This window comes from Aplysia californica, unplaced genomic scaffold (genome assembly GCF_000002075.1).
Source record: "Aplysia californica isolate F4 #8 unplaced genomic scaffold, AplCal3.0 scaffold00016, whole genome shotgun sequence".
Lineage (NCBI taxonomy): Eukaryota > Metazoa > Mollusca > Gastropoda > Aplysiida > Aplysiidae > Aplysia > Aplysia californica.
In genome coordinates, this window is record NW_004797286.1 from 351,563 (window position 1) to 374,726 (window position 23,164).

The window sequence follows — 23,164 nt, forward strand, 5'->3', positions numbered from 1 at the left end:
ATTTGTCTCCTTTCACCTCATTTCCTGCTCTCTAGCAATGTTCTGTCGTCTGCTTTCGTCTCCTCTTTCTGCCCCCACCCCCTCACCTCCTTTGCCCCTTCCTCTGGGCTCCTGATTCTTTCTGCAGCCTTTCTACTGCTACTCCTTCGCTTCTTCTTACTGCTGTCTTAAGCCACACCCCTGATCTTCTGGTAGGAAAGATCTATACCTAGCCTAGGGCGAAAAAATCTCGGAGGGCCCGTATGCAAGTTGCGCATGTTAAAGATCCCTTGGTGGTCTAAAATCGATTAGAGTAGGCTTCGCCGCCACCCGGGCAAAATTCAAAATTTCCTACCAACTGAAAATATTAGGTGTGTCCCGCGCGCTCATTTGACCTTATGCAGTTGCGAGCGCCGCAAAACACTTTACAAAAACAAAACCATAATGTGATCATTGCAGTTGCTCGATATCGCAGATTCATTCCTTACCACTATTTTAGACTGAAGTATCACCTTATCCGTAGCGCAGATATTTATGAATAACAGCGTTATTTAAAGAAGACTTTTCGTCTCTTGTAAAAACTTCTCCAGAAATAAAACGACAAAAAGAACAACTAAACTAAACCAAGGACAAAAAACACAAAAAAAACGTGAGAGGAGACTACGGACAGAACAGGCAATAGGTTCCCAATGTTTCTGATTTCTTACTTGATTTTTTAAAATATTTGACAAATCCAGTAGATTTTGATCACGAATATTCCAACAAGCGAAGGCCCTGGGTTCGTATCCTAAACAACTCTTCTCCTATTACCCAGAATGTACTGTCCTGTGGCCCCTTTGATTTACCTCTGAACCAAAATGTGTCTCCCCCCCCCCCCCTTTTTTTTTCAACAAAAAAAGAAATAAAGGAAAAAAAATCTGTCCCCAAAAAATGAAAAGGGGGAGGAATTGAAAATCAAGATCAAAACAAGAAACAGACCAGAGTCAATATGAAAAAGAGTTTAAAACAACAGTAGAGAAACAGTAGCAAACCTTGTAAAAAATGTTTAGTACCGATGGGAAGTTGCACCAGCTTCTTCCAACATACTTTTCCGTGGCTTAATTGAAAAAAAAATCAGAAGAAAGAATATTTGTCACGATCATGTTCAGTTTATTATGACTTAAGAAAAAAAAGGATGGAGTGTTTCAATCAACTGATAAGTCCTGAAGGAATGACTAGCCTTTATTTTTCATTCAAAACTCCCCATGGGAACTAAGATAGTGTACCTTTGAGTGAGAATTTAATTCAACAATTAATGTGACTTCTTATGATTGCATTTTGTGGAATGCATTAATACGGCCCGGGCGTTTTGACAGGTAAGTGTTTAAGACCCTAAGATTTGTATTGCCGCAAGGGTCACAAATGAAGTATTTCTTTGCCCGTTACAACTTTCCCAGGTGGCGTTTCGGACATAAAGGGTACTGGTATTGACACCGAGCTGCTCTGGACTCTTCTTAGAATAGGATAAACAAGAAGTGCTTTCTTTCACTTTGTTAAGAGTCAATTGACAGTTGCAAATGTTGGCCAAAGTGTCCCTAAAAGATCTCTCTTGATCAGGTCATTGTGAATGCTTACAAGGAGAGGATCAATTACATTTCCAACCCTTTGGATTTGCGGTTTATCACAATACGCCTAATGTGCATTCAATTGCTGGCATAAAGCCACTCGATTACAATATAGTCTGTATACTGACATCTTTTGTTCTCCAGTCCGCCAACTGCTCGTTCGTGTTTCGAACACATTTTCTTTTCAACTCTCTTTGCTTTCCTTTTTGCCGTTGGCTTCTTTTGTAGGCAGTGTATCGTGCTTCTCCATCCAGTGCCTTCTCAAGCTCTTTTAGCTTCCGTCTAAGAATAGCCAAATATTTTACCAACCTGCTGATATTATGACCTCGACGAGAAACCTCTTCGCATCTCCCAGAGGAACTTTCAGAACCAGCAAAACAAAGTTTAGAAATTGTCTCCACACTTACCGATAAAGATGAGGTGGGTTGGGACGAAAGAGAAAGATATGAAGAGGATACGGGCGCAGTTGGTACGGAAGAAGGACACAACAACGAATCAGCATGTTGAGCTACTTGAAATGATGTAGCAGGTATCATAGTTGCAAGTAACGGTGTTGCTTGAAGAGACGGAGCTGGTAGCAATGTGGCAGTGATTAATGATGAAGGTAGCGATTTTCTAGGTAGTGATAACTCCAGAGGTGACGATGCAGGTTGCGAAGTAACAGGTCGCGAAGTAGCAGGTCGTGAATTAGCAAGTCGCGAAGTAGCAGGTCGTGAATTAGCAAGTCGTGAAGTAGCAGGTCGTGAATTAGCAAGTCGTGAAGTAGCAGGTCGTGAATTTGAAGGTTGAGAAGTAGCAGGTTGAGAAGTAGCACATAGCAGTGCAGCAGGACAACATGAGACGGACATGGGATATAGAGGTAAACCTGACGGCTTCACCAAAGAGTTCTGAACCTTTTTTGGCTTGCAATTTATGTCTGTGCAAGCGGTCTTTTCAGTCTTTAAGCCACTACAAAGATGACTTGAGACTATTGCTTTGTTTTGGCCATTCTCTTGTCTTGCTTTGGCGTTCCCGTGGCCGTCCAAAATAACATTTTTTGATTGTGCAGAAACTGATGTGCATTTACACTTTGCTTGGGAAATTCTGGTGTAACAGGATGGGCAAGATATTATCTTTCCTTTGTTATCGCATGCTTGAGCGTCTTTTACATCCGGCTTCTTATCTCCGAAGTTTGAAAGACAAACATGACGTCTAGTCAAACAGTCGTAACACGATCGGTACAGAGAAGCGTCGTTAAGTCCCACACTGCCATGCAGATCGATGTCGTACCCAACAGATACACAGAGATTGGAAGAATTTGCTACAGGGTTTTCTTCACGTTCATGTTCGTTAGGCTTGCGTCTACCTTTTTGTACCTCAGAACATGGCGGTGCCAGGAAGTTTGCGAAATTTGTGTTTGGCCAACTGCAGCTGGAGCTGCTTGATGATGTGGGCGGTAGTTTTTTGCTACTAAAAGTCTTGCTCGTGACGATATCTTTTGCTTGGCAAGGACTAGCTTCTTTCCTGTCTTCAGGTTTGGTTTCGCGTGTGCATGGCAGCCTATTTTGTGCAGGGGTGTTGTCAAGGGAGGCTTTATTGGCATCTGTAGGGCACTTTTCAGCTTTGCTTGTTTTACAATGATTTCTCTGCTTATCATAGCTGCGATTTGCTTTGCTGTGTGCTTCAACTTTCTGTGTTGCTGACACCTTCCACGACGAGCCCGGAATACTACAGAAAGGATACAAATGTCTCTCACGTGTCTCACATGGACGACACTTTGATTCTGTAAAGATCATTTCTTTGGAAAGACATGGTGCTGACACAACTGGTGTGCCTGACTCGCCACTGCTTGGCGCTTTGTTGAGACTTTTGTTGCCCAACTTAACATTTGAACATACTTTTGACGTAGAGACCGCCAACTCTGAACTACGGGGGAATGTTTTGATTATGTCATTTTCCCTTCTTTTCAACTTCCTGCATACTTGTTTCAATTTCTTATAAATGGAGGTCCTAGATATAAAGTGTGATTTTCTACAATTCTTTAATAGTTTCTGTGCTTCAGGTAATGTATTTGAGTCATGACAACAACTAGGAAAATACTCCTGTGTGGAAACTTCAGTGTCTCGCCACTGCCGCTGCAAATTCTTTGTTCGGCTCGAACAAAAATTTAAGTCTCGATCAGAAGACAATGACCAAGAGTTGGATTGTGATGCACAATCAATAGACCATGACATTGAGAGCTCAGTTTCAGAATGAGGTTGGGTGGGGTTAGATGTGAGAAGGGAGTCGTTTTTATAACAAGGACACGAAGTATTTCCTAAGTGGTCGTTTTGCTTCGGGACCTTGCTTACTTTATTTCTTTCGCGAATCCATGTTTTTCGTTCACCGAGGCTGCTTTTCCTATTTTGTATGTTGTCCTTCCTTAAAGATACCGTATCCAATAAACAACATTTGCTTACTTGCACGGCAATGTCTTCTAATCGTAAATCACTCTTTACTGCTGTTGTTGTTTGCATTGTTTTCCCAATAATGCCATCACCGTTTACACAGGTTAATATTCTGTTAGCAGTAACGAACAGGTGTGATTCATCCTCATCACGGCTTGATTGGTTGCCTATGGTCGAGTCACAGCTACTTTTTGAATGCAATGGCCACAGATCATTATTCGGCTTGGGACAGAAGGACGTACCATCGTATGCTCTCGTGTTTGTGAATCGATCATTATTGCGACAGTAACTTTTAGCAAGGACGTCAACAGGTATGGTTCGATCTACGACTGACTCTCTGAGGAAGCATGCACCCGTGCAGGTATCTCGACCTACATATGACGATTTAGAGCGTTTTGAATCTAACATCGAATCACGACAAACAGTCTGATAACGAGAGAGCGTATCCTCTACTTCACAGTCACAATCACTACTGTCCTTATTATTAAGACGTGCTCGAACAAGTGTGTCGTGACCGACGCAAAACTTGGTTTCACGCGCACAGTTTGGTCTATCTCGAAGAACACTGTCTTCTGTAGTGTTCGGGGCTGGTTTAGAGCAGCAGAAGAGGTTTGTGATGTCCATATCGGTGGTTTCAACACTGGCATTACACATCTTTTTGGAATAAAAAGAGACGTTTGCTTCGTGGATAGGAAACCGCTTCGTACGGCATGGACAAGCGGCAGGGTCGTCAGGGACACACGCATGTGAAGAGTGTGCAGTAGTGGCTGGGGGGTTACAGGAACAGTGGTTAGTTGAGAAGGTGTCGGTACACAGATTTTGAGGGAACGCAGTAATGGGTAAACCCCTGTATGTGCTGTTGTCACATGGATTTCTTGGAAGTGAATTGGTGCTTGGGTCGGTGTTTGTATTACCCACACACAACTCTCTGGAGAACGCAGTGATACTTGTATCTTTACGTGCACTGCACCCGCACACATCTACTGGCTGTGCAATTGGAGTTAAGGGACGGCGAGCTAAGGATTGTGTAGAGCTCGTATTGGTGATTTTTTCCCCTTTAGCATGCGTATTTGTACAGCCCTCAGTAATGGTTTCATCCCAACAGGAACATATATTAATTGTAGACCCCTCATTTGTGACTTCATTCCCACAGATGGTCATGCTTATAGGCCGTGCTTCAATGCTTGAAGTGCTACCAACATTCGGGTTACAAGGGCAAACATCTCCGTTTGGAACGAAATAATTCTTTATTTGGTCCTGAGAATTCCTACATGTCAAATTTGCAAGTAGGAAATGGCTCTCTTTTCTCAAACCTGTCTCATTCGCAACACTGCCATGGCCATACGAATCGGGGGCTTCCTTATGGGGCCAAGTTTGCTTCGCACACGTAGACAGTATGCCTTCTTGACTTAAAACTTCTTGGGGGACAGCTTCCACTGTAGGTATAATATCGTCTCCTCTGGTGAACTCAAATGTGTGTTCTGAACTACATAATCTTTTCGAAGACTGCAGTATTGTAACTGCTTGATCGGTGCATACATTACTGCCCATTTGCTCTTTCACGTTCGAGTTTTCAATTCCCCGTAATCCCTCAGATTCCACTGCCACTGTCTGTGTTTGACATGTCTCTGTGAGACCCTGACGTGTACAGTCAACTACTGTTTCTTCCATCACGCTAGTCTGAGCGGCAGTAGTTTTCCAATTTAGAGCAGCACATTCAGGTCCTGCGCTATCGTCAAGACTCACCGAGAGGCCAATTTTCTTTCTGTTTTTACCTTTTCGTTTGGACGTTCTGGTCACCTCAACGAAAATGCTTTTTATAACGGTAGTCCTGCGCTCGACGGTAGCTTGGGTGTCTTCGACTTGGTAGTCGCACTGACACTCGCAATCCGCCTGGTTCCAAGTTCTGGGAACATCAGCATTACTGACTTCATTACTTGAACAATTTACAAAAGGTCTGTGGCCTTCCCCAGGTTTCTTCTCCTCGCTCTGTCTTCTCTTAGGAAAAGGATTTGAGGTGACGGTCTCACTCCCAGTGGCCTGCAGGTTCGTAAAGGGACAATACGGCGTGGGTTCAGGGGTGCATGACCTCTCAAGCGGGAGTTTCCTGTGGTGAAAAAGAATCCAAACATTTATTAGTATCTTGGCATTCATCATCATCCTGTGCCTTGCCGACTGGCGTGGGCGATCAGGGACCTCAACTTCCATCTGTCTTGCGTTGCAGCAATGGTGTGTGTTGTTCTTGATGCTCCTAGCCATGTTGTCAACATGTACAGTATCTTTTCCCCGTCTGCCTCTGCCTCTCTTTCCATCAAACTTGCCTGATGTTACAATATTCTCCAATGCTTTTTGGATTTACATAATTATTGAAAAATGTGTCTGCATGAACAGGATTATATGTACTTTGTTTTAGTAGGCGCTTTACGGCATTTTCACACAATAAAGTCATATAAATGCCGAAATTAGAGATGTTACAAAAGAGTTAAAAACACAAAAAAGAGGAGACACTAGATTACCCGCCAACTTTGGCTTTTTCTTAAAGAGGGAGAATAAGGTCATCGAATCAAGGTCTAGGAATTCAAAGGTGAGACTGAGGGTGGAGTAGTGAAGTCCTGGTTGGGCATAGAGAAATAAAAATAATGTAAAGATTGTGAAATTTTTATACGCACACGAGTAAAAATAAAAATCTTCCATAATTTGACGCATGCAGATTCCACTGACACCCTAGGTGTTTTGATTTAAAAGAAAATGTGGAAATAAAACGCCCACTGAGGCCGGCGGCAAAAATTGCTCTTGTAAACTGCAGTTGATAAGACCATTTGAATAGTTTGTTTCAGACAAAAAGAAGAAAGTTAATGCTATAACAGCCATTTGGTACTGAAAAAACCCGTTCAGGTGCAAGCTCAAATCTGTTCTTAGACATTAAGAACAACGAATCGGCACAAGAATGTACAACCTTAAAAGCCATAAGGGTTAAAAACGAAGTTGATATAAGTACTGCAGTTGTAGAAGTATAGTGTAAAATTGCCCCCCCCCCCCTCTCTCTCTCTCTCTCTCTCTCTCTCACACACACACACACACACACACACACACACACACACACACACACACACACACACACACACACACACACACACACACACACACACACATTATTGACAAGCTCCAAAGCAGTTCATATAAACTCCACAAAAAACAGTACCGTTAACAATAATAAATTCCCCACTACTTATTTCCTGAACATTCAAAACTGGAACAGAGGGAAGAAGAATCACTAGACTATTTGGTTGAGTAAAGTTCAATGGAATTTATGAAAAAGGAGCAGGGAATATTTGCCAGCATGTGAGCTTAATAAAGAACACAAACACAACGGTGTTAGAAATCGATCATCATCATCATCATCATCATCATCATCATCATCATCATCATCATCATCATTATCATCATCATCATCATCATCATCAGTATCATCATCAGCATCATCAGCATCATCAGCATCATCATCAGCATCATCATCATCATCATTATCATAGCACGACAATAACCATAAACTTCTCAGATTACTTACAGAGATGTGCTGGGTTGGCCGGTACACACCTGGAGAATGCCCAAAGAAAAGAAACATTACAGTAATGGCTTTGTCACATTTCAAGATTTACGGCTCTATTGGTGCAACATATTTTATGTAAACGTCACTTTAGGCTTCTGTTTCTGTATGATTTGGGCGTGAACAAATTGTTTTGCTATTTCAAATAAATAGAAGCAAAAACACGCTAAAGGGGAAAAAATGAAATAATAACATCTGCCTATCCAACAGCAGATAGGCATCACACAAGTCAACAAACAGCAAATGCTCCAGAATTTTGATTAAGCCTACCACTTTTAAAAACGTGTTTCAATTAGAAAAAAAACCCCGTAAACGCTTTCAAAGTACTCAAGACGTTTTTGGACGATGCACGTTACTGAATCCTTTCGCTGATTGTATTCTGAACAAGTACCTTAGAATATTTATAACATCCCTGCATGTGAATTAATTATAATAGGTACGATGCCAGAATGAAATACCACTATATTACAAACATGAGCATTTACAGAGAAAGAGACGCAAGTATACCTCGAAGAGAAAGCCAATTAATTCCATGAAACACTGTGTTTGTTGTAGTCCTTATTCGTACATCTGTTAAACTACCATAAAAAAAAGAACACAAGGAATTCCTAGTTGTCTCCCATACACTGCACCTGAAGTGGACAGAATGTCCAGTTCAGGCAGTGCACTCGAGAAAAAATCTAACGTTTAGACTTAAACACACACACACACACACAGACACACACACACACACACACACACACACACACACACACACACACACACACACATTCACACACAATGAAGCACACACGTACATAATATGTACATATACATACAAGCACACACTCCCCTCAAACACACCCACACCCACACACACAAACACACATACGCACGCACGCACGTACACACACTCACACACACACACACACACACACACACACACACACACACACACACACACATTAAAGCACACACATTCACTCACACACACACATATACACACGCACATACACTCAGTGACTCACGCTCACTCAACTGCAGCAGTCCAATGATCTAACAATCATCCCTAGGATATTGCTTACATTTACATGGTTGTGAAATTTGCGAAATGGGTTTCTCAACGTATACCCTCCGGGCTGGTCATCTGCACTCCACTTCGCGTCTTCTTTCTTGGTCTGATTATGGACAAGTAGGAACTCGTAAGTTTCAAACTAAAAAGTTACATTAGTTTTTATCGTTTTCGTGGATCCATCACAAACTGGCATAAACAAAGACATGCAGATGATGCAGAACCACGCGATTGGTACAAAGGAAACTAACAACACATTAATAGTATGACTATTATAATTTGAAATGAGATACTAGGATCATACAAGGAGTTTTACGTTGACCGCTGAAAAGGAGGGGGGTGGGGGGAGGGGGTGGAGTCTTGTAACTGTAACAGAAGCAGTGTTAACACGTGTCATCTATGGTCAATAGATATGTATAAGTATAAATGAAAAATTGAACGTTCGGCCTTTCTAAGCGCGTTTTTAAAAAAAGAGCTCCCTGGATGACAGTAGTCGGGTTTCTATTTACTTATTTATCTTTTTTGGGATTGGAATGGTCCCCACACTTAACCAAGGTGTCACTTTCCTTAACAGGGGTCGATATTGCTTAACTTTTCCCTTCAGTTCTCTTTCAGTGAGTTTTTGTTTGAGATAATCAAAAAAACCTTAGATCTATATCGATGCATCCACTGGCTGATACACCTAACTCTGCCACAGTAACATGACAGACAAAAATGGTACTGGCTAAATAACACTAATGGCAGGGTTACAGGTAACGATAAATTGTACAAAAACTTGACTATCTAGCGATCATACGATACATCGTTAGGTGTAATCACAAAATTGTACAAAATTTGGACGATTGGACGACGGTTTGAAGACTCAGTCAAGAAATCAAGCGTTGCATGATATGTTTCGTGCGATCACTTTGAAATAATTTGCCGCCAGATAGGGTTAAGCTTAGGGCGCAAATTTTTAAACATAATTTTCGTATCTTAAAACGGATTTCATATTCGGAATCAGCATCTCAAAATAAGCAGATTAGATCACAGCGAACCTGGTTTGAAGTGAAATTATGTAAATTTAAGTAATTAATTTATTATCTAATTGATCGTCAATGGTGAAGTACATCAAGGTCACTCGGTGCGTTGCACATCTGCTGCAGTCAAGTCAAAGCTTCTCTGTGTCTATCTACACACTACACACAACACGGTACAGTAGGGCCAACCTTTTCTGAAGACACTGTTCTGCAGTACCAAAATGTACAGGGGAGGGGGTGGGGGTGGGGCTCTCGTGATCTAGAGGTACAGTGTTCGACTTTCATTCATTAGGTCCCGAGTTCTTAACCTTCTCATAGAGTGCATGCAAATCGCTGTCGTCGCAAACAGACGTGGTGGCTTTATGACGAGGAATGTCCTCAATTGAAAGAAAACTGGACTAGATCTATAAATTGGAACGTGTAAACAGGCAACACTAGTCGTTAAAACGGACAGTTCTCGCATACGACTAATCTGATACATTTTATCGTTGCGTGTAACCGTGGCTTTAAGAAAGACTTCAGCCATCTCAAACCACTGGCCAATTACCTTATTAGTATTGGTTAATAACCACGTTCTTCAAAATCTTTGCACATCTCGTTCTGCCGTTCCAGCACTTTATGCAATCTATTTTGCAGAGGTTGAAAGCGGAGGAATAGGATTAGGTTTCAAAAGGTTCCTAGTATTAACCACAAATGAGCAAATAAAACGACGACAAAAAATCTTGAACGGAAAGAAACCAGAAACCAGTACAGTATTCATAAAGAGAATTGTCAATATATAGGTGCAAGTATCTAAATTATTTTAAAATGATAAGAACAAACTAACTGAGGAGGTAATACTATGAAATGCAAACAATCTTTCAAACAGTAAAAAGCTGATACAAGAAAATGCTAAATATAGCGAGGACGAATTCGTTTGAATCAATTCAGAACCAAGGTTCTTTTGAGTTTTAACCTTTCTCTACTGAGTCAACTGAGTGAGACTTGAACTTAAAATCTACGAAGAAAAACAAAGAAAATTAGCAGATTTTTGTAACTCACTCTTTTAAGGCCTTTGCTTTGTTCACGGTTGTTCGAAATCCGTTTGGAAGAGTGAGATACTTTTTTCTCTGGCTGACTGTCATGACCTCTTGTAGTTTGGAAAACAGGTTGTTCTTTCATCAATTGATCTGAACTCCTCCCACAGAGTAACGTGTCAGAAATTCGAGGCTGCTTAACTTCTGGACAGAATTGTGCTGTAGTAAAGGCAAAGGACGGTGTCGGGACATCATTGCTGTTAGCATGATCACGATGACGATCGTCTGGGATAATCACTGGATAAAGAGGGAGAAAAGGAGGAGGGGGAGGGGGAGGAGGGGGAGGGGGAGGCGGAAGTGGATACACGTACACTGTTGCAGGGGCGTTCTGAGTGCTAAAGAAGTAACTCTCTGATCGTGGGGGAGAGGGACCAGGCAGGCTAACAGGACACGAGCAAGGAATGCACTGTGGAGGATTGGAAGATACGGGATACACAGGATGCGGTGTCCAATCTGGCCATTCATCTCCGGAATCACAGCACGTAGGCCCACAAGAAGGGGTTTGGCAGCTGACATTTTGCTGCTCCAAACTTCTCTGGGTAGGCATCTTTTCAAACAATGTATCTCTAATTGTCCTCAAGCTCGTGCCCGCCTTCTTGGTATACTGAAAAGCTGCCGACCCTAAGTATGTTCCTGATTCTTTCAATTTGTTATAAAGCTGACTGATCGGAGGTTGATTTTGAGTTTGCACACGGTCTTTGTGTTTGGAATTCAGATTGTCAGATTTTGTCAAGCAATGAGGCCACTTTCCGTTTTCTTCTGAAGCCATAATCTGCGTTACGTTTCTGCCAGATTAGAGAGAATCTAAAGGGAGACGTTTATTCAGAGTACTTCTGTCGTTATGATGAATAAGCGAGTTGTGTATGTCCCCTATGTAACACAAGTCTCACAAAAAAAAGAAGATTTCCAGTAGCTGCAATTTTTGAAATGTTTTTCTCTGCCCAGAGTGGAGAAAGAATCCAACTGTTATTATTATCAACAAACAGTGAACTGGTCATAAATGCCAAATAACGAGAAATTGAATCATTACAAAGTGCGAAGTCTCAATAATCTGGTTTGCAAATGGCTTTATTTAGGAAACCCCCACTATACGTCTAACTATGAGGCATTTCGGGGATCGTCAGTATAGCGCTTGTTTCAGAGATTTGATAATTCCAATTGTTCTGCGTTATGTTTGTCAGAACGTATATGGGTCATCGATTACAGTATGGTTTTTTTCTCTAGCTCTTGAGATTACATTTTTCCCAAGTGTTCATTTAGACTTGACTACTTTATAGAACAGTATCACACGTTGCTCGCTTTTTAGAAGGTTCTTTGGGACTTGAAATCTCTTCTTAAACCTTTCATGGGATTTCCCCTAACATAGTGGCGGCAGCAGCAAAATCTACAGGATTTCCTGAATACTGACTGAGAGAACTGTTTACATCCATTGCGCTCAAAGCAGACTGATCGTTGGCTAAGGTTGAATGAGAGATGTCGAGATCAGTTGCTGAGTTTTGACTCTGCACTGAGAGGTTGTCCGATGCGTCCAAGCTCTGAGGCGGGGTGCTAAGGGAATCTGAGGTTGAAGTGACGGGTTCAGGATCAGCTGGGCTTGGTTTCGGAGGCTGCGACTTGATGGTGGGTAAATATTCGGAAGGTGCAGGATAAACTCTAGGTTCAGGATTGCTCGGAAAACGAGAGGAGAATCTGGAGGGTTTCTCAGAAGACGTATCATTCCAAGGAGATTGAAACCTGTTCGCTTCCACATCTGGAAGAACCGATTCTGTATGGTTTTCTGTACTCAGGATGTTTTTAAAGTTGGTGAATTTATGGCTAAAAGAGGGCATAGTAGGGGGAGCACTATCATACGCAGAACTATCCAAGTGATTCCCTTTTATCACCGGTCCCCTTTTAGGAGAAAATACTATTTCCTTTCGACAAACATGTTCATCAGAGTCTGAAACACCGGTTTTTCTTATGCATTCTTCATCACCAGTTTCAACCAATTCCTTCTTCTCGGTCGGTGAGCAGGACGGGATGCTTGGAGAAAGACTCTCAGTGTCTTGCTCAATGTCAGTAGACGAAGATATAAGTGAGACATTGTCGGGGGCAGGGTCCTGCACCTGTTCCTTTTCCGAACTCTCCTCCGATTCTTGCACGTCGGATTTTGTTTGAGAGGACAAAATATTTGACTCAGGGTCTTTTTCCAGCGACGACGTGCTCGCAGTCAAAGGTATTCTCGTTGGCTCTGAGGGTGGTGGCTCTTCGTTTGTCGCCGGAAGTTTCTTTTGTCTGAGGATCAACATTTTTTTGGACTCGTCTATTTTTGGCGAAGGTATAACCGTCGGGGTGGGTCGATTTGGGTTAAACGGTCTATTTCTCAGCTGCTGCTGCTGCTGCTACTGTTGCTGCTGCGACTGCTTGGTTTGGAAAGACTTCACAAGTTTTGAGTTGGATCCCTTGGGAAAGAATTTATTCACTGGCGAGGCCGATGAGGCAGACCGAGATCGAGATCTCCTTGGACCAGGTGATCGAAATGTTGATCTTTTCCTTTTTGGCGCGATAGGTTTCCTTTCCAATACACCAGGCAATTTGTTTACTGGTGAAGCAGACGATTTCTGTACCGGCGAAGGAGACGATTTCCGAATAGGCAAAGGAGATGACTTTCGGACAGAAGACTTGGATTTCCTGTTTGGCGATTTGGATACTGATCTTGACCTTTCTTGCGGAGGTGTTTTAGATACTGGTGTTACGTCTGGACTGTTGTTTTCGTTTTCTAAGGAAGTAGTTTTGTTTTCTAGTTTGAGATTGTGTATTGGGCTGGTGCCTTTGGCTGAGTTAAGAGTGGCGTTACCAGAACCTGCTGATGGTTGGGACTTTTTCGTTTCCACTGATGAATTATCGCCTTTCTTCTGTCTATCTTTCTTTTGAGGTTTAATTTTGAGTGGTGAAGTTCTGCGCTCATCTGAATAAACGTTCAAATGGTTGATACCATCGGCAGATTTCTCAGGGGCAGCTGAAGGCGACTCGTCAGATGGTTTTGTCTGCACAACTTGTGTTTCCCCTTGTGAGGTAACTGGTGGTGTTGCTTTGGAAGCTTCCTTGTAAGCTGCAAATGTTTTCCCACCTATCTTGCTCGGCGTTATAGACGTAGATCTCTTGACAGTTTCATCTTGTACAACAGGCTCAATTGGAGTAAAGTGTGACGAAGCTGAGTTGGATCGGTCAGGTGCGTTCCGGGTAGATTTTCTTATGTCTGTTTGTACTGGTAGCACAGAATGATTAAATACTTCGTTTTTCACTATTACGTCACCAGTCTGAGCTGTAGGATTTTCTGGCTTTCTCGAGGTGATACGCACGGGGCGAGGGCGTTGGATATGGTTCCATTTGCCAAACTGAGTATTTGAACCGTTTTCAAGATTCTCGTCTGTTTCCTGATTAGCCCGCCTATCACTTGATTTCGAGGAGACATATTTTTGAAGGGTTCTACGTCTGTAAGAGTCCTGCTGGTTTTGGAAACTCGCTTCCAACTTCTCTTGTGCTTCTAGTGCATCGGGTGATTTAATCCGAAAGGAAGATTTATTCCTCGACTGTTCAATCTTTATCTGCTTCACCTGCATGGGTTTTCTGTTTTCATGAGGAGACACTGAGGTTTTCCTACTCTTGTTTTCATGGGGAGAAACTGCACGTTTGTTTCCTTGATTCGAATTTTTTCTCATACCAGAACCACTGTTACGTTTTCCTTTACTATTTGAAACTGTCTCGAGCTTCGCTTTTAGGTCTTTGATGCCATCTAATGTTGTGACTTCAGTGGGTGCCTTAAGTTTGTCATCACCGATAGTAATCGTAGGTGCTGCCTTCTTTTCTTTCCTGTCTTTTGCCTGCTCAACGGGGACAGATAGTACTGATGCATCCTTCAACTTCTCCTTTGTTATGACATCAATCTTCTTTTTGGCAGGTTCAGCGGTCGCTTCTTCTGATCGACTTGAAAACATTGAGGTTATGTACTTGACAGGACTTGTGATGTACCCTACAGCCGAAGACAATTTATTATACGTAGAAGGAGAGGGTTGGGGTGTTTCTTTGATGACAATCTTTTTGTTTTTCGAGGTTGGGGCTTTGAAAGACATTGGCGACGTTCGCTCGATGGGTGTATAGTTAGGAATGACATTTTGCCTGCCTATGCCGTCAGAGGGCGTTGGATAGTTAGCGTAGACAGATGGCTTCTCGGACAGAGAGGGACCTCTTCCTTCAGCTGCGTAATTCCAAGAATATTCCCTTTGGGTCCGTTGCTCTTCCTCTCTTCTCCAGGATGGAGACGACATTTTCAGTTTGTATTTGATCAGACTTAAAAAAGATAAATCAAAGAATAACAAGCAAATAAATGAGCCTATCTATGTGACGTGTTGCCCTTGACTCTGAATCAGCGACACTTTTACTTGAACGAAGCAGTCACTCTCGTGACGTCGACAAATCAAGCGTTGGGGATACAGAGGAGATAACTCTTTCGAATTTCTCCGGGCGCGTCTCTAAGGCTGTCCAGGGCCAACAGATTCCGAAACGATGGGATAGTGATCGCTCACAGATGGGTTTACTGAGAGGTGAAGCGGGAGGAGGTGCTCACAGTCTCGATGCGTCGAGAGTCACGGAATTCGTCCCAAGTGGACTCGGGTAGAATTTCTAGACCAATTATCATCAAAGCTGGAAAGGAAAGAGAAAAATTCGTTTTATTAATATAGGTTTAAGTCTGAGTACTTTGTCATTTGTTTCGGGTGGGTTTTTCAAGGGTAAGGGTGGGCGAGGGCCGGGGAAATGGTTGAGGTAAAAAAAACACACACATACACAACAACCAGAGTAAACCATCACAAAATGCCACTTTTTGCTCATGTTAGACCGTTTGAAAACATCAATTGCTTTTTAACAGGATCCATGATCGTAGAGGGTTTACAACGGTAGTTAAGTCTTGATAAGGAAATATTTGGTCTTTCCCTTATCCCTCCTTTCCCCCGACTTCCCAATGTTTTAAAGCTCTTTCTTTCTCCATAGCTAGGTCTCTCTGTCTCTATCGCTCTAGGTACAGAGTATAGGGGTACTGCTTGATGTCGAAACTGTCGAAATCTGACGATACCCTTCAAAATCATGCGTAGGCCTGGGCAAAATTAACCATGGAAGCGTGCAGGCCATATATAGGGTGTGAGCCGGGCTACCTGGAAAGCGTGCAGGCCCTATATTATAGACCCTACGAAACTGAAGAAAGCTAACATTTTTGGGGGGGAAGAGAACTGTGACAAACGACGTGTAATGCCATCCCTTTGCCAGATTTAAAAAAAAGTAGAGTTGTTCACCTCTCTAGCTTCGACTATCAAGCTACCCTGGAAACAGTGGGTTACAAGAGCGAGACAAACATACAAAAGAAGTAGAGGGAAAATGACGATAGTAAGGATTAGGAAAGAAAAAAGCAGCAGTTTCACGTTGCAGTTAAGGCACAGTTATGAGCATGACATCGATGAATCAGCCCATTTACAATTCTACTGTGCATAAGAATGGGTTAATGTCCCCCCTTTGGGAATGGCCTAAGGACACTCTAGTCAGTAACACTGCCCGCTGTGCCACATTCATACCACCGCCTCATCTCACCTCGGGCGTGATACCCCCCCCCGGGGGGGGGGCTGCCTTGTTTGAGTTGAGTGCAGTGGTAAAATGTTCAAATAGAAGCTGCCGTCCGATTTGCAATGTCAAATTTTAAGTTATTTTTTAAGGTCAAAAGAAGATTTAAAAAATAATGTTGTCCTTGGCTTCTTTCATCATCAGACAAAGTAGAAAAACAATTCCAAGCGACCCACCTAACTTGATAAACACCATTACTAACTATAAATGGATTGAATAGAGGAAAGTAAGATTAAAATGATTTAAACAACTAATTATCTAATCAGTTGTTGTAGCTATTCCCAGTTGGCACCACTTGGATGTGTAAGTTACTGATAAGCGTTATGAAAACATCATTTCAATGGGAGAAAAAGAAAACAAGAAAGAACGTCCAGGGCACACAGCCTTCCTCAATTTTGTTTCTTACAACACTAGCAGTTGACTTTCAAATCTAAAACGCTGCATATGTTTTTAAACTACATAACACAAAAGCAAATATTGATAGAAATGGGCAGGGTAAAAAAGTGAATGAAAAAGGTCGGTCCAAATTATAGTAGACAATGGAAGGCTACTGTTTTAAATGTGTACTAAAGACTATATATAACAGACTAAAATACCCAGAATAGCCTGCTAACACAACTCTTTACAAGCCGAACAATTTTTTATATCTTTAATTCTTTCTTAAATGGGAAGGAAGAGAGTGTACATGCAATAGGGGATCAAAATTTAATGCCAAGGGGTTAGGATTAAACTTTCGGCATGGGTCGCCCGCGTTTAGGTTCAGGGCATTCCTACTTCTACTTTGTTTAAACCTAGATCTAGATCTACGTAGGTCACATGAACTGACCTAGAATCTAAGCATTATATTAGAATTAATTGTTCAAGGTTGAAGACAAGGTGGCAACCAAGAGATCAAATTTAAATCTAATCTGTTTTTGTCTTGCCGGATAAGTAGAGTAGTGAGATTCAAACTCAAGCGTTCAAGTTTTGATCAAAAGTAAAATACCAGCCTCAAAGTCTTCGTGAATCACGACTATTACAGACAGCCTGCTGTTTCCTGTTCCCATGTCAAACCCTACGATAACCCCTCATTTTTTGCTTTCTAAATCAATCTATTTGAAATGGGGGCTATAGATCTATCTAAAATCTAGTTACATTCTCCACCTTTTTATCTCTCTGTCAAAGGGAAATTCCTCTCCACTCAGCACTCTTCTAACTCTTATCCATTTGAAAGCCCAGTTCTCGACCTGACCTATCTATTGACTATTGACAAGCAGGGGCGTAGGCTGACATTTTTGACACGGTAATCAAAGTGAGACGGGAACAGATTGGGCTTGGAGATGTCACACAAGAATCTTACTCGAGGCGGCAACACTGAATTTGTGAAAGAAAACAAATCCTGAATTCATATATATGTTCAACTGCCAAAATAATCGGGAAAGTATCTCATGAAACATTTATTCCAACTAACATTAAAATGTAGCTTTAGATGTGAATACACGAACACAAAGCAAAGAAGCAGAGATGTCAGTACTAGATTCTAGAGACATGTAATACCAGTGAGTCTAAACTCTTTCGTAGAACATGAAAATTATCAATTTTTTATTTCACATTTCGCTGTTTTTGTCGAGATCTAAATCTAGAAATCTAGCTTTTCGTGGCCAAGAGCAGGTGTCATAATCGACGTCACGATCTGATTATAGGACGGTAAAAAGTCTAGAAAAAAATGCAAAAAACCCCAACAAAAAACAAACAAAAAACCCAAGCTCTTGCAGCAGTCATGAGATTATTAGGAGTTAGATCTAGTTCCCCTCACATTTGTAAGGTAGACTCGACCAGTGTAATAGTTCGCTTACATAATCAGTGCTTGTGACTGCTTTTGACTGTGACCCGAAAGGGGTGAAAAGGTTATAGATCTAGGTGGCAATGAAATAGTTTTGAGTGTTGTGAAGTTCCCTTCGACTCTTCTGGTAGACTCTTCCAGCCTCTCTTTAAGCTTCCTTAATCAAAGCTTGTGAATGCTTATGAAGTGGCCAAAAAGGGGTGAACAGGCTTTCTGTGGCAATGAAACCGTTTTGAAAGTTAGGTATAGCAACTGTTCATTGGTGATTATAAAAGTCTTTTTGCATTTAATTTTTTAGGTTTTTTAGGTTTCTGTGCTTTTGATTATCTATATCTAGATCAAATTATTCTCTTGCAGCTTGTTTTAGTCCTCAAGGTAGGAAGAACAGACCAGGAACACAGAGCTAATATGAACCAGTTCGATATTTAGGTTTTTACACGAAAAGCGACGGATGTGGTCCAGTATCTCTATTTTATAGATCTAGATCTAGAGTACTGTCTGGGCACCTCGGCCACTTAAGAAATTTTTAAAGATTTCAACGAAGTGAGAGCATCAATCGTTGTTGACACGCGGGAAACCACGTAAAAGAAGCAGAAAAGCACCCTCTACGCGATGGTGGCAGTGGAATGAACTCTCGGGGTTTTTTTATTTTGTGTGTGTGGGTCACCCGGCAAAATTTCATTTCGCATTTTTGGCTCATTTTCGGCCGGGTCCGGACGAGTTGGCCGGTGGGGTCCGGGAAGGTCGGCCACACATTTGGAAATGGTCCGGGAATGTCGGCCACCTAGAATTATGCTCTATAACACTCATGTTTATCTCTCTAGTATAAATTAAAACCTTTAAGACTACTTTTGCACCAAAAAGTGATACATATTCTGACTAAGAGGCGTAAAATTAGAATGCTCAAATTATCATGATGTTCATTGTTATAGTTTTGTAACAAGGAGCAGAGACATTTTGAGAAGAAAAAAAAGATAAAAAGGCTCCACACCTGATAGAGACAGAGAGAGAGTGAGAGAGAGAGAGAGAGAGAGAGAGAGAGAGAGAGAGAGAGAGAAGAGACAGAAAGGCAGATAGCAGACACTTAGACTTAGTTGACATACAGACAGACAAGTGGACAAACAGAGTGACTGACATATGAATTCTTTTCACTGTCTTTCAATGAATGGAACAACTGGCATGTGTCTGCTGTAGAAAGTATGATCAATTTCTGTATAACAGCACGGGCCGTGAACACAAGACAACAAGATAAAGAAAAATTAAACTGATTAATACGGAGAGAATGGAACCTTTCGGGAGGAATTCCGTAACGAGGGACCTCCAAGAAACAGAGTAGAATAGAGCCTATAGAGGGTTAGGGATAGGATTAGGGTTTGGGGTAGGGGTAGGGGTAAGGGTAGGTCTCTTCTTTGTTGTGTTTGTTGGGGTGGTCGCTCGTTACGGAAGTCCTTCCAAAATTTAAACATCTACATTCCCCTACTTGGACGAGTTGTACCTTACAGCTTGCACTGAAAAAAAAAAATTAATTCCATCTTTTTGGGAAATAAACATCCCTTGTTCCCTCAAGTAAAAACACAAGTTTGAAGTAAAAGACCAAGGCTTCTGATCTATAACAAAGAAAGATAGAACAGGTCATTTTTACCGTCATCCATTAAAATTCTTCCATCTTAACTATCTTGTTACAAGTATTCATATGACCTTAGGACATGCTTCAGAATAACATCGAGTTACAGGTTACAGTCAGAATACTGAGTCTAGCTTAAGATTGTTATTGTTGTATCACTGTTCATTAATATCATGCATGTGGCTGTAAACATCACATCAGACTCATCACTCAAATGCATGTATTTGCTTCACCCTCTTACTTACTTTACTTTACTTTTTTCTTCCGCTTGTACCGGGGGGTGTCGCGGGGAGACACAGGCGCATGTCTGCAGCAAGGCGAGTGGCCTGTAGGAGGGACATCCCGTGAGTTCTGAGGGTGTCTGCCACAGATTCACTCCATCGTCGCCTTCGTCTTCCTCTGGCTCTCCATCCAGAATATCTAATGTTGTATGCTCTCAGAGCTGAGTGGTTTAAGGGCATCCGCGTGAGGTGTCCGAACCACTTGACCTTTTGTTGTTCAATGTGTGGTAGGACTGGTGTTGCTCCTACGGTGTCCCTTATGACTACATTTTTAATTTTGTCTCTTCTAGTTTTGTTGACCGCTCTTCTTAAGCATTTCATCTCGCAAGTGACCAGTTTCCTCTCTTGGGCTTTTGTTAGGGACCATGTCTGGCACTGATATGTGAGTGTTGGAAGGAAAATGGCGTTGATGAGCTTCGCCTTGGTGCTCATGGGGATAGTGGGATGTTTCAGGAGAGGGCCGAGTTGATAGCTGACTGCGTTGGCTCTCTGGCATCTAGTCTCTATTTCTCGATCTAATTTTCCATTTTCTGTGAAAATGCTGCCCAAGTATTTGAATTCTTGACTTTGTTTTAGCTGGGATCCGTTGATGTTGATATCCACTTTGTCTGGTCTCCTGCTAATCGTCATGACTTCCGTCTTGCTTCACCCTCACTGCTACTAATTACCCAAAACCTCAAACGTTTTGCAGCCTTCCCCTTTCCTTTACCTCTCTTTTTTCTCATTTCATCCTTTTTTCCCTGCTCTCCTCAGTCTTTCTCTGCTTTTCTCCTGCACGTTCTCTTCTTCTCTTCATTGGTTGCTTTCTTTTCTCCCTTCTTCCTCTCCTCTCCTCACTCAGTTTTGCTTCTTCCATTTCTTTAAAATAGATGTCATGGTTTCTTCTCTGGTTAAAGCCATATATTTGGGGTGACCAGTCATTTCGCCACACGGTCATCTTGTCACTCCCCAAATATGTGTGACGAAATGACTTCCCTAATATATCTCTCCCAAATTGTTATGCTAATAGAGTTTTAGAGGATCAGCCTTACACTTTTTTCAAAGTTATATAAATCACTAGCTGGGTTTCCCGTTCAATGAACGGACTCAAAAGAATCGGTCGTCTAGTCATTGTGGGATCAGTGCAAGCACTCTTTGTGAACGGAAGCCTCACTTGTTTACAATGGCGTCTTAGAAGACGGACTTTCCCATGATTAGATCTAAACGAAACTAATGAAAAATTGATAATTAAACTACACTGACTTCAGACTCCTTAATATAACTGTGCACCCTATAAAGGATTCTAAACCACAGTTATTTTATGGGCATCAAACGAAAGGATTACAGTCGAATTTAGCATTAAGTAAAAAAAAAAAAAAAAGAAAAGAAAACATGAGGCTAGATCTATACGGGTCGCATACTTAAAATAGTGCTCAGTATTGCGCGACAATGCGCGATAGTATCGAACGGAAGTACGACTTGAAATAAACAGACCTGGTGGATTTTCTAAAATTACAAAGACAGAAGCGTCGGCCTACAAAAGCGATCGGCGAAATAAAGAAATTTAGCTTTTTGCAGCAAAACTGTCTCAAAACAGAAAAAAAGAAGGGCGTCATGATCTGGAGAACATTTTAAAGAATCTTTTGGCGAAAACCGCATGTCGATCGATGCAGCCATTAAAAAGCCTTTTGAATAGCAAAATTCGGCCCCCACAAATAGATAATAGATTAATGTAAATTAAATCTTCGTTCAAACTGTTCAATAGTTGAACAATAGACGAAAACAATGTCTGGTAAAGAAGTTAGTGATGCTTTGTTTGAAAGTAAGGGTCTAGCCTTTCGCAAAATTGCATACCATACATTTCTATTTGCTAATGTATTTTTAACAGGACTCATATTATGATCTTGCCTATCACACCTTTCATTAATAATACTTTAAAACTTTGTTGATCTGAATCGATATATTTCAATATTATTGTCAATAGGCCTACATATTGAAGAACGATGTAGCTGATCAGGTAGGCACGACGACTCGCAGAGACCCCCCCCCCCGGGTCCTTCCACATACAGGCCCCCAACCCTCCCCCCAAAATCGTGATTTGCACTTGCCATGAAAATGGGCGTTTGATGTTCGCAAGTGTACTACGAATGACAATGACAATCTTTATTCATCTCGCAGGGAGAAGTTTGTCTTGGTCGTTAACAATGGCAGTAGACGTTACAAAAATTAGACCTAAAGGTGCACTCACACAAACGCACAACAGGACACCAGAGGCAAGCGTAATGGAATACAGTGGATCCCTTGGCAGCAGCTGGATAACTTGGACTTCGCCGATGACCTTGCACTACTTTCTCACACACATGCTCAGATGTAAGAAAAGACCAAGGAACTCAACAGCCTATTTCGTAGCGTTGGCCTTCGTATAAATCCACACAAGTCAAAAGTAGTTAGGCTAGGAAAAGTTTCAAGCCCTGCTGGAAGAAGTGGGCTCCTTTACCTACCTTGGAAGTGTCATCGATGGTAAAGGTGGAACCGAGGCAGATGTTAAAGCGAGAACTGCCAAGGCAAGGTCAGCATTCAAATCAATTATCAAAAGTCTGGAAAGCAAGCTACATCTCACAGCGCACCAAGATTCGACTCTTTAACTCCAACGTCAAGTCTGCCATGCTCCTCTACGGCTGCGAAACTTTGAAGACAACAAAGACAGTACTGATTCCAGACTTTCATCAAGAGATGTATGAGGAGTATTCTAAGAATTCAGTGGCAGGATATAATAAGAAATGAAGAGCTGTGAGAAAGACAGGACAAAAGGATATAGTAGAAATAGGACTAAGAAATGCCAATTGAAACATCGCAAGACAGTCATGCAGTGGAACCCACAGGGAGCACGCAGGGCCGTCGAGAGCCAGGTCGGGCCCTGGGGCAGCAATCACATTCGGGCCCCTCCTCCCCCCGGTCTCACCCACCCTCACCTGCAATTTAATAACCCAACAAATACAATGTGCATAGGCATATATAATCACTTTACTGTAGCATATCCATTACAT

General features: G+C 41.8%; 1 protein-coding gene across 3 annotated transcripts in view; it reads right to left on the bottom strand.

Annotated features, from left to right (window-relative positions):
- Positions 1–1,094: 1,094 nt before the first annotated feature.
- LOC101858231 (serine/arginine repetitive matrix protein 1) overlaps positions 1,095–23,164 on the bottom strand; it is a 26,680-nt gene continuing 4,610 nt past the window's right edge. The window contains exons 1-4 of one of the 3 annotated variants that reach the window (XM_005090359.3): positions 10,728–13,141; positions 8,681–8,773; positions 7,578–7,606; positions 1,095–6,116 (exon numbers count right to left, since the gene is read on the bottom strand). In XM_005090359.3, the coding sequence (XP_005090416.1) occupies positions 1,688–6,116; positions 7,578–7,606; positions 8,681–8,773; positions 10,728–11,531 (5,355 nt within the window). In that variant the 5' untranslated portion in view covers positions 11,532–13,141 and the 3' untranslated portion in view covers positions 1,095–1,687. Of the gene's footprint in view, positions 6,117–7,577; positions 7,607–8,680; positions 8,774–10,727; positions 15,446–23,164 lie in introns of those variants that run through there. The other 2 variants (XM_013085673.1, XM_013085677.2) reach the window with 2 other exon arrangements.